This window comes from Mastigoproctus giganteus, chromosome 12 (assembly GCF_048544385.1).
Source record: "Mastigoproctus giganteus isolate SK-2022 chromosome 12, ASM4854438v1, whole genome shotgun sequence".
Classification (NCBI taxonomy): Eukaryota; Metazoa; Arthropoda; class Arachnida; order Uropygi; family Thelyphonidae; genus Mastigoproctus; species Mastigoproctus giganteus.
The window spans coordinates 51968359-51986744 of NC_143586.1; the positions used below are offsets into that span (position 1 = coordinate 51968359).

An 18386-nucleotide genomic window follows, 5' to 3' on the forward strand; every position below is an offset into this window, starting at 1 on the left:
ACAGAATTTTTTTGGCGGTCTCGAAAGTGCAATTATATAATATAAAACAAAATATTATTGGATGATTTAGCCTCCATCATCCTTTGTGCGTGTGCTTATGACTATAAGCTACTGCTGCTATGTGTACAAGGATATAAATCGGTCAGAATCAACATTATGACAGAAGACGAATAAGATTTCAGAATTGGTAAGTGTAAGATGATGGTAAAGGAACTACCAGATGTCATCAGAGGTTATATAAAGGAGATCAATCAGTTTGTTTGATAACGTATTTTTTGAGCTACAAACCTAAATGCGAATTTCAGAGACTAAATGCGGAACCTACTGTCAATGGAACTATAATGGTGTGCAAAACTTAAGGACCAACACTATTTCTAAAGGTTACAACCACAAAATCTTTACTTAAGGTACTCTTTAGTGATGAGAGCAGATTCAGTCTCAGCAGCGATTCTAGACGTCAGCTAATCTGGCGAGTGGTTGGCACACAGTATCACCCCGCAAACATCACTGAAAGAGATCGATATGGCAGTCGAGGTGTTCTCGTCTGGGGAGGCGTTATCTTGGATGGACGTACACAACTCCAGATACTGTAACCGGTGCACGCTACTGTACTGAGGTAATTCTTCCCCATGTGCGTCTGTTCCGAGGTGCCATTGGTCCCGAGTTCGTGTTTATGGATGATAACGCCACACCCCATCGCACTGCAGCTATTGATATACTTTTGGAAAGTAAGGACATTGTTCGTATGGATTGGCCTGCCCGTTCCGCCGCCGATCTAAATCCCATCGAACACATATGAGACGCTCTGGGGACATCCACCAGAAAATGTTCACCAGCTGAAGATGGCACTGGCAGAGGAATGGACGATGTTACCGCAAGAACCTATTAACAACATTGTTTAGAAATCTTTATTGCAATAATAATAATAATAGTAATACAATGGATACATTGCAATAAGCCCTTCACGGCCACAATGCCAGGGGTTAACAGTGATATTACAATATGTAAGAAAGGAAATTAATAAATTAAATATAAAATACATATATGAACGAATCAAAAGTAAATAGAGCTCAACACTCAAAGTGTAACACAATTATAAACATCACAATGTACAAAGAATATACAGGTGGAAAACTACAAGGTTGGTTGGTAAGCCATCTTCATGTCGCATTGCTGGATTGCGGCGTTAAGGCGAGCTTCAAGGAGCAGAATCAGGGACGGGAAAGTACAATTTAAGGATGTGGCGTCTATACTCCTTATCACTAGAAAACTTATTAAGGTCAGCATCCAAAGACTGGGCACATGAAAGTAGCTGATATGGCAGAAACCTATCGGATAGGTGGAGACGGCTGAGATGTGGGCATAGAGTTGGAGTCGCTCTGAGGGAAGGCTGAGGGACTCTCCAAGAGCACAGGTCCCAGAATGATGGTGCCGAGATCTTTCCAGTGATCATTTTTACAGTTGTGGTAAGGCATTTCACCCTAATCAGCGTGGGAAGCCTGTGAATTTTTATCAAACTAGGCCATTTTAAGAGCCAAAACTCAGTAGAAAAGAGTGGTCGAATTGTGCTAGGGGTGGCAGATGCCCATACTTCTGCAGCATATAGAAGCGGAGAGTATACCGTGCTTTTTATATATATTATGGTGGTTGTTACTTCATTAATATAATGCAAATGCTGTTTGGCCATCCATCGGAGTCGAGCTGCCTGGGTGAGCAGCTTTTCCATGTGGTTACCAAAGCAGAGCTTAGGATCAAAAACAACCCCGAGATCAGTATGCTTATTGACGATGGGAATTGGAGAATTACACAGAATGGGCTGAATATAAGAAGCCGTTTTCTTTAAAGAGAATATCATAAATTCAGACTTTTCTGGATTTATTTTTAGTCCAAACTGGTTGAGGTAGTTTGCAAATTCCAGGAGTATGTTGTTAATTGATGCTGTTATCACGATAAGATCATCATGCGGAGAAATCAGTGTGAGGAGTTTCATATCATCAGCATAACATTGAGTATCATGCCTGGACTCAACAAGCGGCGAGATAAGCGCTGTAAATAAGAGCCCAGATAAGACACCACCCTGTGGCACGCCTGAAGACACACTTCCCTCGTATGTTTGGCCGTGGACAGGAAGCCGGATTATTCTATTTTGAAGGAGTGAAGTGAGGAACTGTAGAGTGTCTCTGTTGATTTGATAATGGTCTGAAAGTAGCTTCAGCATTGCAGGAACATTTATTGAGTCAAATGCTGCTTCGAGGTCTACATAAGTGACTGCAAGCTCTGCATGAGATTCAAACGCAGAGAGGATAGAGCTGGTGGTGGCTAAGAGATTAGTCACAGTGGATCTATGAGGAAGAGAGTAGTGGATTTGATGAGGCTGATGTGGAAGAAGTTGTTTAGTTAAAATGGGGAGAAGTATCTTCTCTAGGAGTTTTAGAAGACTTGAGGCGTTGGAGATTGGCCGGTAGTGCTTAAGAAGAGTAGGTGATTGAATTTTTGGTATAGGCTTCACAAGGTAGATGTTCCATTGCTGGGGAAAGAAATTACTTGACAAAATAGCATTAAAAATAGTTAGAAGGGGACCCAAAATGTATGGGCTAAGACATTTAATAATGAATTGGGGTATTTCATCTGCACCTGCCTTAGCAGAAGCCGGTGTCGGGGGGGGGGGGGATTTCAGTTGTTGGAGTCTCAAGATGAGCACATTGTTCCGAGTTCGAGGCAAATCTAGATATAAAGTCTAGCCACTGGTTAGGTTCACGTTTTTGTGGGAAATCAGAAGGCCGCTCAAAGTAGGAGGTTCTTCCTCTACGAAGGGTGGTGTCCATATAATTCTTAATTGCTTCAGATTTCAGCCTGTTGAATGTTGCACGTGATCTAGAGTAGGCTATCCTGTCTTGAACACTTTGCGACTGCTTCCACATTTTGTGGAGTTGCTGTTTTAATTTGAAGCTCATATTAAGATGGGGAGTCCACCATGCTCTGGACCGAGGCATAATAGAAATTCTCTTTGATGCTGCAAATGTCGCAATCGTCTTAAGCCAATTAGTAAGCAGATTTACTGCAATTTCAAGATCACAGTTTTCTAGGACTGACCACGGGATGGCAGAGGCAGCCTCAACACATTTAGCAATGCTCAAAAATCTGGGACTAACTATTACTCTGGTGTTAATTGAATTCACAACATTGAAGTTTGGAGCAGGTATCTGTAAAAGAACAATAATTGGCTTGTGGTCCGAATTAAAATAAGTCTCTGGCATGTAATCAGGTGTGTGCAAGGAAAAGAGGCAAGGATGAGATCTAGTTGATTGTTACCTCTGGTCGGGAGGTCATTAATCATTTGTAACCCAGTACAAGATAGATGTTCTAAGTATGGACAGGCGGTGCAAAGCCTGCATCGATATTAGGAGTGGCCATATCTCCTACTGAGGACCACCTCTTCCCTTTGTTCCATCTCTGGCATTGATGCATCTATATCATGGCAGCCACTGCTATGTTGCCATTTTTGAATAAAGTCCCTCTGTACCGTTTTGTTTCCGTTGTTGTGTCAGTGTTGTTTCCTTAATCATTTCTGTACCTCACGAGGTTCCTTTGGTATGCTTTTCCCATATCCAGGCCATTCCTCTGAGAAGATACAGGTGAAAACCTGACTGGTCCTTAAATTTTGCCCACCAGTGTATTAAAAGGAGAGTGTTCCTAATTACTAGCAGAATCCTTGGTGCTACTGACGAGTTTTAAGGTTTTTTAGGGGCTTGAACAACTTAGGGTATATTGCGCCATAACGCTGTGAATTGCATGTGTTCTGTGGTAGATTTGCTATTTGCTGGACGAAAAATCCGAGTTTCCGGAAAGTAAAATTGTGTACCCTCTATTGAGACCGACTAACTCAGCCACGTTGTGAAAAAAGGCCGGTAAAATTTCCTCGCATCAGACGAGATTCGAACGTCTTTTCCATCCGGTGTGAGGAGGACGGTGACTATACCAACTCTGCTACCCACGAGGGTTTGGCCAGTGAATTGATGACTTACTCACTTTTCTATGAAGTTAGAAGAAGAACTCTTTATTGCATACAAAACGCACACGCCGTGTGCGTTTTGTATGCAATAAAAAGTTCTTCTTACATACCCTTCACGGCTACAAGCCAGGGGTTTACAGTAAAAGCTAATACAATGCTACAGTAAAGGCTAATACAATGTTACAGTAAAGGCTAATACAATGTAATAAACAAGGATGAGATAGGAGAAAAAAACAATATTATTGCTAATTATACAAGTGTAGGATTAAACATTGGAAAAGAAATGAAAAATTTACATATGAAAATATATACACAACAGCATGTTATCATGTTATATTATCATGTTATATTCTCAAGGGAGCAGTCCTTTTACAGTGCTGGAGTCATTTGAGCAGGCGCAGAAAGTTGGAACACTGTAGTGATGGATACATGGCAGTGATGGACAGGTCCTCTTGGGAGCAGGTTCTAATGGCCTGTGACGTGGTCCTGAGAAGGAAGTCGATGGAGTAAGTTATGCCTATATTTTTTATCCAATGGGAACTTGTAGAGATCGCCATCCAAGGAGTATATGTACTGCAGCATTTGCACGGGTAAGAACCGATTGGATAACTTTAACCAGTTTGGGGTGACCTGAAGGACTGGATTGGCCCGAAGGCTTGGGACCGGGATCCTCCAACCACAGTTAGCCCAGAAGTCTGGGTCCGAAATAATGCCAACCATCATTTTTACAGCAAAGACGAGTCTTCTCTCATGGATAATGGCAGGAAGACGTCTGATGTTTAGAGCTGCTGCCATCTGGGTGGTCCTTGGTGCAGGGGGAAGCCAAAATTTCCATATGGCCCACTTCAATAGCCAAAATTCGCCCGCAAAAATCCGTCTCAGATGCGTTGCGGCAGTAGTTCGGCTGCTGCCATATTATTCTGATGAAAAATAAACAGGTGCTCACAAGCAGAAATAAGCAAAAACTTCGAATACGCTTTATACAAATATAAATACTGTAAAACCAAATATGCACACTGGCCAAAAAACCGGTTGAAGGTCGAATGTCATCCAAGGGAGTACCGGAATTTTTTACCAGATTTATTGCACCCTGTAATCTTACACTCTTATGCCGAAGGTGATTTCCACTTTATGGATGCCAATCAACAGTACATCGTGCAAGAATGGTTCGGAGAACATGACACGGATTTTCACCACCTTCCCTGGCCCCCATATTCACCTGACCTTAATCATATTGAAAATATGTGGGATATGCTGGAGAGAGAGAGAGAGAGAGAGAGAGAGAGAGAAGTTTGGCAATGAAGTCCTCTTCCTTCAACTACGTGATATTTTGATGGAAGAATTGTTAGAATTAGACCAGAACGCACTAAACCACTTTATAGAATCCATGCCTAGCCCCACACTTTCTCTTATTCGAAACAAAGGCGGCCCGATTCGATACTGAATACAGGTTTCATTTAATCATCTCAACTCGGTACTGCCACAAAAGTCACCGTAAAGACGGATAGGTGTGCCCATGCTCCGATTTAAATTCAAAGTGAAGCACCCTAAATGCATTTTTCAAAACTCGCTCCACTCGTTCTGTGGCAGCAAAAAACCCAAAAGTTCAAAATCAAGTTCTCTGATCACGATGAATGTGGCACACTACCTCTGAAAGGGCTACTTACCCCTAAGATTATTAATATTCGGTAGAAAATGGCAAATGGGCAGATTCTGATCCTCTCTGATTCTGTTTATTTCTTCAGTTCTATGGCAAAGCCGTTGAAGCTGCTGTCAGGATGCTAGTGCATTTTTTTGTTTTAGAAAATAAATAGCAATAATACTTCTCTTCTTGAAACATTAAACTTATTTGAAAATAAATATCAAGTGGAGACTAATTATAGTATCGTGTACTTTCCATTTTCTGTCTTCACATAGCTCTGCGTGGGCAAACATTTCATTTTTAAAAGTTGGATGCGTATATTCATAAACTCCATGCTAATAATGGTGACAGCTGCATGTGGTTCCTCTGAAGGCGACTAATTGCGAAAAGTAAGAAAAATGCAGAGAAAACCATCATTTATCCATTTTAATCTTACAGCTCATAATGTTGACAGGTCAAAAGAGATTTAGAAAGTACGTTAAATTATTCAGTGCGATGAACTGTTCAATTTTTCAAAGATACAGCTTCTTTTATTTTTATAATCTCTCCAGCTCATGCATTTTAGTCCAGTCAATGAAGAACATGTGCCATATGCAAGCTTCTTAGAATAGATGCTACCAAGCTGGAAAGCAGCACATAATTTTTTTACTGTTCCTTATTATGCAATTTATTCCCAGTTTCTGTGACAGTTTGAGTCACTCAGAATTATAATTTCTTGTGGAACCAGCCCTGTTATTCCCTCCCTGCAGATGCATTGAGAGGTGGCTCAGCTTAGTTCGAAACTTGAGTACCTAATGAGTCCAAATGATTTACTTCCTTCAAGGTCATTAATTCTTTTCTTCACGCAGTCAGTCTCTTCCAACAGAACACTTTGTTTTCGCTTAACTACAGGCCTCCGTAGGTGAGTGGTCAGGAGCGGGAGTGCAGTAGCACACGCTCTTTGAGTAGACCGGGATTCAAGCCCCCTGACTGCTAAATACAGTTGATCTGCCAACCCGCACTGGACCAGCGTGGCAGATTATGGTCCATTTCCCTCAGCATGAATTGTTGAGGAGGCTTCCATCCTGCAGTGGGTTGATAATGGCTGCAGTTTACTTCTTTTTTTTTTTTACATCGCTTTTCTTGCATCCAGGACACACATAGAAATCACCTGTGGCACTATTGTGACCTTCAAATACAGTATATCACACAATCAATAAACGTATAATTGTTGTTGTAGTTGCGTTTTAGGAGTATCAGCGACCAAGCCCATATTGCTCCGTGTATACTGTCTGTGAATTGCGTTAATTCTGTGGTCGATTTTGTTTTGCTGGACGAAAAACCCGTTTCCGGGAGAAAAACCATGCTACCCTCGCCTGAGTCGGCTAACTCAGCCACGTTGTGAAAAAGACCCATAAAAATTCCTCATATCATCGACTCGAACTCAAGTCTTTTTCACCCGGTGTGATGAGGGCGGTGATCCTATTAACTGTGCTACCCACGAGAGCTCAACGTATAAGACTCACCAGATAATCTGCAGCAATTCCGTGATGATTCATGCCATCCAGAATCGTGATATTCTTTCTCGATTTAAGTTTCACCATAATTAAAAATTTCAAAAAATTAAAATGTTACACTGGGGATGGCCAATATATGGCACACGTCATAAATTTTGTTAGCACTCGAAGAAATATCGACAAATTAAAAAAAGTTATGAATTTTTACCAATATATTTATTTAAAATAAATAATAGACTTATTGGCAGAGTCATTGGTTTGTTTTTTGATTTGCGTGATGCATGATATATGTGCGCCCCAAGCAGAATAAAAACTCTTTGCGCCACGCAGAGATCGTGGCACTTTTGGTTAAATCTAAGTACAAATATCAGTTGTCTAGACCAGGTTATGATGAGATGTCGTTACATTGCCTTGTACGAAACAGTTTTTTGAATAAAATGATAAATTTATGTGTCAAAACCAGTATTGTCAATTACGTTGTTTTACTATATTAATTGAAACCTTTTTGTGCATCAAGAAAAACAACGCCAGCCTCTAATATAAATCAAAAAGGGATACAGAAAATTACGTTCAACGTTTTCAATAGATATGAACGTCATCTTTTGTGACATCCATATCGATTGAAAACATGGGACGGCATTGCAAATTCTGTAATATCTTTATACTCTATATAATAAGATGAAGTGCTTCTTAAAATATACGCAATACCATCTTTAGTTTAAGATGGTATTGTGCCATCTCAAACTAAAGTTTGTACCAATTTATATAATAATTATAATGTTATTTACATTACGGTACTGTTTTTATTCACTTGGATATACGAGGGGTGATCATTTAATTCTCAAACTGGTGCAAGATCATGTCTTAATTGTCATCATCTGAATCTTCTATGGATTTCTCCTTCTCGAAATACTCTCCCTTGAACTTTACACACTTTCCGACCCACTAAATGCTTCTTGCAAGCCATTTTTCGAAAGACTGCGAAGTGCTTTCGTTGTGGCTCTGCGAGCATCGTGTGTAGGATGCGAAGCGCTTGCCTTTCAGAGCTTTCTTCAGACGTGGAAACAGGAAGAAATCACATGGGGCGAATTCCGATGAATAAGGAGGATGTGGCAGGACGGACCTCGACACCTATGGCAGTAATCACTGCCTGCCCAGTATTAGCCGTATGGGCCTGGCATTGTCTTGATGGAGAAACCACTTCACACTGGAATATGGCCGTCCTACCAAGGCACTCATTACCATACGCTTCATTCATCTCTTTTAACTGTTTCCGATGCATTTAAGCCCCGTCTGACACAATAACGAATCACATATCGCTGTTCAATCTGTATGTCTGGCACGATACTCGCTTCAAAACGATCGTCAGTGACACGCGGCTAAAAAACTCTCTTCAGGTAACATTAGCTCGACAGGTACTGGCATGCTCACACAGTCTGCTCAGTAGCGATCATGGAGAGCGCCTCTAGCAGAGAATGAATGAGTGTGAGAATGAGTCAAATGCTCCTCTAAAATCCAAATAAATAAGATCAAAATTATTTCGAACTCTCAGCTGATGACTGTGTCAAATGGTTACTCTTCAGATTAGTTTAACATTACATGCAGGGTCACTAAGGATCTGTCCTGGAAAAAATATTATTTCTGATTTTCATAAATCATATCGATGAAGGGATAGAAGAGTGATGTCAAAATATGCAGTTAATATAAAGATTGGGAGAGTGGTTAAAATAGTAAAGGAAGAAAAGGATTTTAAAGGATTACGACACAGGTGGATATGAAGTTTCGCTTGCAGTATAGAGGTGCCAAGGAGGTCTCATGGTGTTCTATCGTTACTTATCAAACATTTGTTGTAAAAATTGGGAGGTCATAATTTTGCTGCATAAGACAATTGCAAGACGGTACTTGGACTACTGTGCCTTGTAAAGATATCAGGCTTCTTGAAATCCAAAGACAGGGAACTAAAATCGGCGTAAAAGAGCCATGTGAAGAAAGTCTTCGATTATTTGGTTTACAGAGCTTGGAAACCAAGCATGCTGGAGGGTGACCTGATTGAAATTTTTCACTGTTATGTATAAATGATTGCAGAATGAGGTGTCATAGATTCATATTATGGGAAAGACATTTAGACTGGATTGCAGGAAGTTTTCTTATAGCCAGCGTGTTTTTAATCACTGAAATAAATTACTGTATCTCCATCGTTGAGGTAGACACTTTAGGGAAATACAGTGGTCAGCTGGACAGCATATGACATTTATTTTTTTCGGCAGTTGCAACAAAAGCTTCCTTGCACTATGTGGCTAATACTAATAGATATTTGATAATTTTCCAATGTTCAAGCATTGGTCAGTGACGACATGGCAAATACATGGTGAGATAAGCACCGTACAGTCTTGCTAACTCACTTTTCTACAGTTCGACATCATGAAATAACTCGCAGTGCATGTAAACGTAAATTGGGCGTTATGAGATCCTCTGAAAAGAGAATTCTAAGAATATTCGTGTCAGCTAACCAAAATGAAATCTTTCATTTTTGTTAAAAATGACATGCCTTGGAATTTACTTCCTTCATTGACTATATACATATTAGACCTTTATATGTATATTCGATGAAGGAAGTAAGACCTACAAACTATTAGGACTCTAGTCTTCAATAAAATGGCTAAAGTTGTGTAGACACAAGTTTAGCTTCGATAATCATATTCTTCCCTTCAGCGAACTCTCGTGGGTGGCACAGTTGGTAGAATCGTCGTCCTCCCCATACCGGTGGAAAAGACCTGAGTTAGAGTCCCGTCGATGATGAGAGGAATTTTTATGGGCCTTTTTCACAACGTGGCTGAGTGAGTCTGTCTCAGGCGAGGATAGCCTGTTTTTTTTCTCCCGAAAACTCGAGTTTTTGGTCCAGCAAACAGAAAATTTACCTCAGAACATACGCAATTTACAAACAATTATACATGGAGCAATATGGCCTTAGTACCTGATGCTCCTACAACAACAATCCTTCAGCGATTAGTGAATCCTCTCCATAATTGTTCTTGGTCTATCAGATCTTTCTTCGTTGTATCTCCCTTATTTCTTTCATCTTTTCACAACTTCGCCTGCAGTTGACTTTAGAAAGTTTCAAACGGATTTCTGCAGCAAGTAACGACATGTGACCAATATGAATCCTGATAAAACCACTATCCAAATTGTCTGCCATTTATTTTTGGTGCTCTTCTTAACACTTTTATACATTCTCTTAATTTCATGCAACCTGTCATATCTATCTCACTAATGTGAGATAGACATGACGAAGACGGTCCGAATGCTTTTGAGAATTTAGTGTACGCTAATGTCGGTTGGAATACGTGGGCTTCCACTGGTATTCTTTTCTTTCTTAGTGTTTGCCCTTTGTCATTTCGAATTTTAGTTACCGTTTGCTTTCTCCTTGGTTCATATGAAGAACTCACATGAAGGCTCAAAAATTCAGCGGAATCCGTAATAGTTTCTAGTGTATATATCCGGGGTAGCCGATGCGCCAGCACTGGGGACCCAGGGTGCTGGTGTGAAATGGATCACTGGCCACAGCAATAAGCTTACTACGCCGAAAAGGACAATTAACATTGGCGAATGGAATGTTCGAACGGGGCACCACGTTGGACAAAAGGAAATCATTGCCCAAGAACTACTTAGGTGCAAGATATCAATCGCGGCATTATCCGAATTAAGACTCACCGGGTCTGGAACGATGATCATCCAACCACCAGCACCTAATGAAGCGGTTATGCTATTCTACTCTGGTGGTGAGAAACGAGAAGCAGGAGTGGGCTTTATGGTCGATGCTCAGGCCACCAGTAGTGTGATCGCTTTCCAACCAATATCGGACCGCCTGGCAGTCCTTACTGTCAAGGGCACCATCAAGACCCATATTATCTCCGCCTATGCGCCAACTGAGACTAGCCTGGACCCGACCAAGAATGACTTCTACAACCAGCTCCAACATACGCTGGATTCAATTCCGCAGACAGAAGTGATCATCCTCGCAGGGGACTTTAATGCCCATATTGGCGTGGACAGATCTGGTTGGGAAACAACAATGGGCAAGTTTGGCCATGGGAAGATCAATGACAACGGCTTACGTTTGTTGTCCTTTGCCGCATCTAACAACCTGATCATTGGAAACAGCCATTTCCAGCACCCTCAAAAACATCAACTTACATGGCGAAATCCATCTGGCAAGGACTCAGCAATCCTGGACTACATTTTGATCAATACCAGATTTCGCTCATCACTCATGGACGTTCGTGCCATGAGGGGACCTGATTGCGGATCTGATCACTACCTCATCCGGGCTAAGGTGCAGCTCAAATTACGGCATGCAAAAAGATCATCTCGGTCAGCCAAGCTGGACTGGAGGCAGCTAATGAATGCTGCCAACAAACAGGCATATCAGATCGCCCTATCCAACCGCTTCGAGATGCTGGCTGTGCCCGAGGATATAAATGAAGAAGAAAAGCAGATCTCTGATGCCATCCTGGAATGTGCCAAGCCCCTATGTCCACCTGCCCGACGTCGAACGCAACCATGGATATCAGACGAGTGCCTCGACCTCGTGGACAAACGGAAACAGGCAAAGTTGGTCGACTTTGAACGGTACCGGCAGCTAAACCGAGAAGTCCGACAAAGAATGACAGCAGAAAGAGAAGCATACTGGAACCAAGTGGCAGACGATCTTGAAGTGGCGGCATCCAAAAACGAGTACCGCACTCTCTACCGCACCCTCAGATGTCTGAGTGGAAAGACCAAATTGACTAGTGACAACATCAAGAATGCTGATGGGACCTTCGTGCGATCACCATCCGAACGCCTGCAACGGTGGAGTGAATTCTTCAAAGCTTTGTATAATCACGACCCACCTCAGGGACCGCCAGCAACAGCACTCTCGATCGACCCCCCTGAGGTCTCCATGGTCGATGTTGAGCCTACAGTAGAAGAAGTGAAAGCAGCCATACAATCCCTGAAGAATGGCAGGGCACCAGGAGTGGACCAAGTCACCACAGAAGCGATCAAAGCCGGGGGAGATGTACTGCTTCGCCGACTACACTCACTCCTCAAAACCATCTGGTGCACTGAACAAATTCCGTTAACATGGAGGAAAGCTATTATCGTACCGATCCACAAGAAAGGTGATAACCGGGACTGCAAGAACTACCGTGGCATCAGCCTCCTTTCCATCATCGGAAAGGTCTTTATGAAGATCATCCAGTCAAGACTGCAAAAACATCGCGAGCAAACCAGTCGAGAAGAACAGGCAGGATTTAGACCCGGGCGAGGATGCTGTGATCAAATCTTTGCCATTCGTCATCTGATGGAGGAGAGGATCCGGTGTGGACAGCGAACCGTCATTGTTTTCATTGACTTTAAGTCTGCTTTCGACTATGTCCACCGGCCTGCCTTATGGAAACTACTAGAGGTTGAACATGTACCTCGAAAAGTCATCACACTCCTCCAAACTGCATACAACGGTTTAACCAGCCAGGTGCGCATCCAGAATGATTTATCTGAGGAATTTACCATCCAAACTGGAGTCCGCCAAGGGGATGTAGCCTCCCCGTTGCTTTTCAACATCGTGGTCGACGCCATTATGAGGCAAGCATTCAGAAACAGACAGGGCATACAATATGACAAGGATCACTATGTGACTGACCTGATGTTTGCTGATGATAGTGCTATCCTTGCCGGTAACGACGCTGAAGCCACGGACATCCTCTACGACATTGCCCGCATTGCCCGGCCATACGGTTTGAAGATCAATGCTGGTAAGACAAAGGCCCTGACAACAGATGGGTCGCAAGCCACCATCTATCTCGAAGGCGTCCAGATCGAGCAAGTGCAGGACTTTAAATACCTTGGGTCGCTGGTCCAGGAGAAGAAAGTTGCATCTACCATGGAAATCCACAGCAGAATTGGACAGGCGGCCACTGCGTTCGCCTCGCTCAAATGGTGTCTGTGGAAGAGGACCAACATTTCCACAAAGACTAAAATCCGACTCTTCCGGACTTTGATCCTGCCCATTCTTCTTTACGGATCGGAAACATGGATTTGTCTCAAGTTAGATTTGAACAAACTTGAGGTATTCCAAATGCGATGCCTGCGGCAGATCTTAGGCATCGCTCTTCGCGACCGCATCACTAATGATACCATCCGCGCCAGATGCCAACAGCAACCAACCATTGCCGACCAAATCCAGAAGCGAAGGCTCAGATGGTTTGGCCACGTATGTAGAATGGGCACGAACAGAATACCATCCACACTCCTTTGGAGACAACGACCCACCCAATGGAGCATCCAACGGACCGCGCCTAGGAAAACGTGGGCCAAGCAAGTGGAAGATGACTTGAAGAGCCGACGTCTCGACCTTAACCAGGCCAGGACTGAAGCCATGGATCGTAAGGTATGGAAGAACATCACAGAGCAAGTCCGAAACCCTGCGGCACCTACAGCAGCATACTGGTTGCGTGGCCAACCGCCTCCCCCAGCTGCCAGCTAAGGACCAAAGAAGAAAAGAAGAAGAAGTGTATATATAAAAAGTTATTTCATCTGGTGTGTGTACGAGTATACTCGTACAGTATAGGAAGAAATGTCTGGCACCATCGTCATAATCGCTGTCCTTCCACGCCGTGTAGCAAACGCTTTGGTTCCACTACCATCTAGATGGAAGGAACTTTTATGGATTGTTTTACACACAGTCGCTGAGTTAGTCAGACTCGAAGGTTCAATAGAACCAATCACGGCAACTTCGTTTGTAATGGCCGTATAATACTAAGAAGGCAGACAGACCAAAGAATGTAAGCAATTTACAGACATGATATACTGATGCTTCATAATTTGAACTTCCCCGACGAAACATCCCAAAAACAACCAACCAAAACTACCAATTTACAAAATATTTTATCGCAATGACCATTACACAGGAATGCAATATCTATTGATTAGCAACACATATAAAGATATTATTCGGAAGCAATCACTTTCCACATAACTGCTGATTTTCTTTACTTTATTTTCAGGCATATAGAATCTGCAAGGAAACTACGCTGGATCGAACCCGGAGCATTCAGTAACCTTGAACAACTACAAACTATGTAAGAAACTTTTCTCTTTCTGTTTTTAGAAAAAGATTTGCTATAACATAAATTTATTTAAGTTTAAGTAATTTCCTAATACAGTACTTCTTAGTATTATACGGCCATTACAATATAATACTCTTGTCGTTGTTGTTGTTGTTGTTGTAATAGGTCTTCAGGAGCGTCAGCAACTAAGGCCATACAATATAATACTGTATAAAGTGAAACAAGTATCAGTTTATAAGCCAAAGCTTGTCACACTTTGAAGCCTCTATTGAAAAGAAGCAATTAAGAGTGCAATTTTAACTGCTTTGCTTAACAAGATAGAGGAACTGAAGCTTTTTTAGAAGGTTTAGATTTTAAGAGATTTCTCACTATCAGAACAGTCTACGAATAAATTGTCCTAAAAACAAATTATGTCCTTATATCCTAATTGTTGATTTAGATAGAACACTTAAGTACGTGTATAGCTGATCTTAGTAAGAAACTGCTCTGTTTGTGTTTCTTGGAGACCGAATTCCACTGTGTGTTAAAAGGTTGTGTGATTTTCTCATTACATTTACTTCACGCTGGAATGTGCACCATTCGCAACTCGTAAAGCCAGGAAGTTAAATACTGTGCGTGTGCATTGAATCAGTAAAGACATTAAGAAGGAAGGAGACTAAGAATGTACTCGACAATGGGACTATTTACTCGGAGGCAACGAGAACTCTAAGATTTCCCTCTAATTAAACATTGCCCACACTCGGTTGAAGTGTGTCGTTTAAGTACTCTATTTGCATTTTAAAAGAACAGAATGGCAAATAGTTGTTCATTTTCGCACGTGTTGATAGATTACTCTTTTACATTTTTCTCTGTATCTCTTTCATTATAGTAATTTTAATAGTATTTTGTTAATTAAAGAAATAGTTCAACGCAGCAATTTATTCATCATCAATTTTTTTTGTTAGTTGTTGGCGCATCGACTTCTGTGGCCATAGTGCACCTCCCAAAGGTTTTGCATTTTACTGTGATCCACGCTCGAGACGGGATTCGAAACCGCGACCTTTGGGTTGCCAGGCAGGCACTTTACCCACCTGGCTAGCCCAGTCGGCATTGTCAATTTTATTTGATTTTCTCTCGCCTTTTCAGACTGCGCCTACAATGTGTACTTTTCTCATTGGCGTTGTTTTATTTTATTTTTTACCCATTCCATTCCTGACAACACGATGGATTAATCAACACGTTGTCTCCTCTTGGGCTTCTCACGTATTAAAATATAAATAAAATAAAATTTTTTGTGTATACTCCGGGACGACCACACGATCAGAAGCGTTTAATCAACTCTACAGATGTACTTTCAGTATCGAATACAATAGAACTGTGTCAGAGATATACTCGTAGTTCTGCCAGGAGACAGCGCCGTGTATGAACACAGACGCCTGCTAAGGCTTCAAGAGTGATATTCTAGTCTTCCTTCGATGTGACAGGAGAATAGAATATGATAAAATATCCATCTCCAAAATAGAAATAAAAATAAGCACGCTTTAAATAATATAGAATGGCGAAAGTATAAATTCCTGGCCTCCTCCCCCACCTGATTTCCGAACGACCCCATGTGATCTTTAACAACCATACCAAATCAATCATCGGGCCCTCTGGGTGGCGGACCTGGTGGTGTAGTAGTTTCTCCACTGCTAAAATATACCTTGCAGCCCAATGAAAATGTTTCTTCCCGTTACCATTTACTAAAAAATATTAATGCCACATTCCTTTCTTGTTGTTTATTGCTGTGCAGCCAAGGCAGGCAGCTTTCTTTCATGTTTTTATTTTCTTTTCCTCTTATAGCTACATAAAGCAAGCGCCTGAACTCAAGCGTATACCTGAAGGTGCATTTGATTTCCTGCCCAGACTTAAGATTCTGTAAGCATCAGGTAGCTTTCTTTCATCCCCTCTTAATCCTTTCCGTCACTTTTGAAACTTTCTCAAGACGTTCTGAACATCCATTTGTGACGGGAAACTTTTATTGCTTTCAGACGAATCATTCATTCCGGTCTCGAAGTGGTGCCAGACATGAGTGCACTTCGGACTCGGAGCATCATTTCCATGATGTAAGTGATTTAAAATTCCTTACTTTAATAATTTTTAATCTTTTCTTTTCTTCTTAATTGAGTCGATGTGTACTTGAAATAAAATAATAATTATTTGTTTTTATTTACATTTCAATTTTATTTATTCTGATTAATTACTAATTTTTAACTATTACTACTGTTATTTCTAGGAAGTACAAACTATTAGTAAATTACCTTTTCTTTACAAAACTGAAGAACGGAATCACTGAAGATACAGTATAAGGTATAAGGTATAAGGTATGTTAGTGTCTAACGGCTCCTGGGATTCCTCCCATCTCCGCGGGTGTACATTGTATCGGGGCCAGAGATTTGAAGTGTGTGGGGGTCATGTGCTGTATATTGTGTTGTGCCCTTTGTTCCTCCGGTCTATTAGCCGCCGAGCCCCTAGTGGGACCCGACGTTACCACACCATGCCACGGGGAGGCTGACCGGGTGTACCACTGTAGCTAGAGTACTCTGGCGGGTCCTGCCACCTACTTTCCTGGGATTTCAGTGGCTAGGGCCAGATTTAAGAATGAGATGATCGCTGTTTCTTGAGCAACGGTTGTAATTTTAACAGAGCGTAGGGTTGTTCGCTGATAACTTGTTCTAGGGCCAAATAGGTCGGGCAGTAATTTTGATGTTTTTAGATTTAGACCTGTGGGGAAGATACAGTATATTCACTGAAGTTGTTGTCTTCCCTAAATAGAATACTAAGAATGGTGTGATGGCGTTGTTGTCATCGACAAACAAAATGGCTACCGCGTAGTGTGTGGCAGAAGTTTCTTTTGACTTGCTGCATAAAAATCTCCATAAATACTTGACACTTTTTGTTCTGGATGAAATTGCTTGGAAACCACTAAAAATGTTCAGATTCAGTAACTGAAAACAAAGGGAAAAAAATCAGATTCATTTTATTTCTTTTAACAGAGACAGAGCATCCTTTCTGAAAATTTAGAGGAAAAATTAACACAACACAGGGTAACTACTCCGAGATTTAGGACCTCAAGGTGAATTATACCTGAAGTATTTCAAGGAATCAACCTGGACCTCTAAGGTACTTTACGGTTGGGACAATACATCAGCAAATATATCGTAACCATCAAAGACAGAGGAACAACTGTAGTTTTTCTGCAGTATTTTAGAATTCAATAAAATCTGCTAAAACTGCTTATGAACATTCTAAGTGCAAAATTCTTTTTATCAACCATAATTAGGTCTAACTCAAATTTTGTGTGTGTGTGTCTCTCACCATTATTCCTGGTGCAAGTTCTGCTTGTGCATCATTTATAAACGAAACAATTTTCCCTAAAAGAGCTTTTTTATAAGAGAACCATTTTCATTATTTTTTTATTCTTTTTCACGATAAATGATATTTTTAATGAATAAAAATTAAATTTTAAATATTACGAACCAAATAATGCATTGTTTATGTGAGAAAGTACTGTATGGCTTAAAATGTATAAAACATAATTGCAATTTATAAAATTGTCTTTTTATTTATCCAAAAGCAAATAATGTAGCAAACATCAACCCGTGTATTTGAAGAGCGAAATTAGGAATAAAAGGGAAAAAAAACCGCGACCGGGGAGGGTTGCCTTACCTTTATTAATAAAGACAAATGTGAACATTACATCGTCCCTGATTTACATAGTGCAGTTGTTTCCTTTCTTTCAGAGATTTCGATAGTAATAGGATTCAAAGGCTGACCACAAGTTCCATAAATATTAAAGCAGAGACCGTGTAAGTATTATCAATTATTTATAACTAAATTTAACAGAAAATATTTAACAGTAAAATCAGACTAAACATGCTAAGCGTAGCAATAAAGTTCCCGGACTGGTGCTGTTGCGGTCATGTTCGATGAGTTTGAAAATTGAAGGAAGTGGTATGTTGTAGCTCAAACTTTCTCCAACAGAAGTTGTCCAGTAGGCTGACAGGTTGCAAGTAACAACCAGTTTCGTTAGTAGCGTCACGTTCTGTGTTGCTATTTTGCAATGGAGCAACGAACGAATAACAAATTTCACTTTTAACTGGAAAAGA

General features: G+C 41.1%; 1 protein-coding gene across 1 annotated transcript in view; it reads left to right on the top strand.

Moving 5' to 3' along the window:
- Nucleotides 1-18386, top strand: part of LOC150077056 (lutropin-choriogonadotropic hormone receptor-like) — a 94529-nt gene that overhangs the window by 46972 nt on the left and 29171 nt on the right. The window contains exons 3-5 of the mRNA XM_090385775.1: nucleotides 14197-14271; nucleotides 16081-16155; nucleotides 16269-16343. Coding sequence (XP_090241901.1) covers nucleotides 14197-14271; nucleotides 16081-16155; nucleotides 16269-16343 — 225 coding nt within the window. The remainder of the gene's footprint in view (nucleotides 1-14196; nucleotides 14272-16080; nucleotides 16156-16268; nucleotides 16344-18386) is intronic.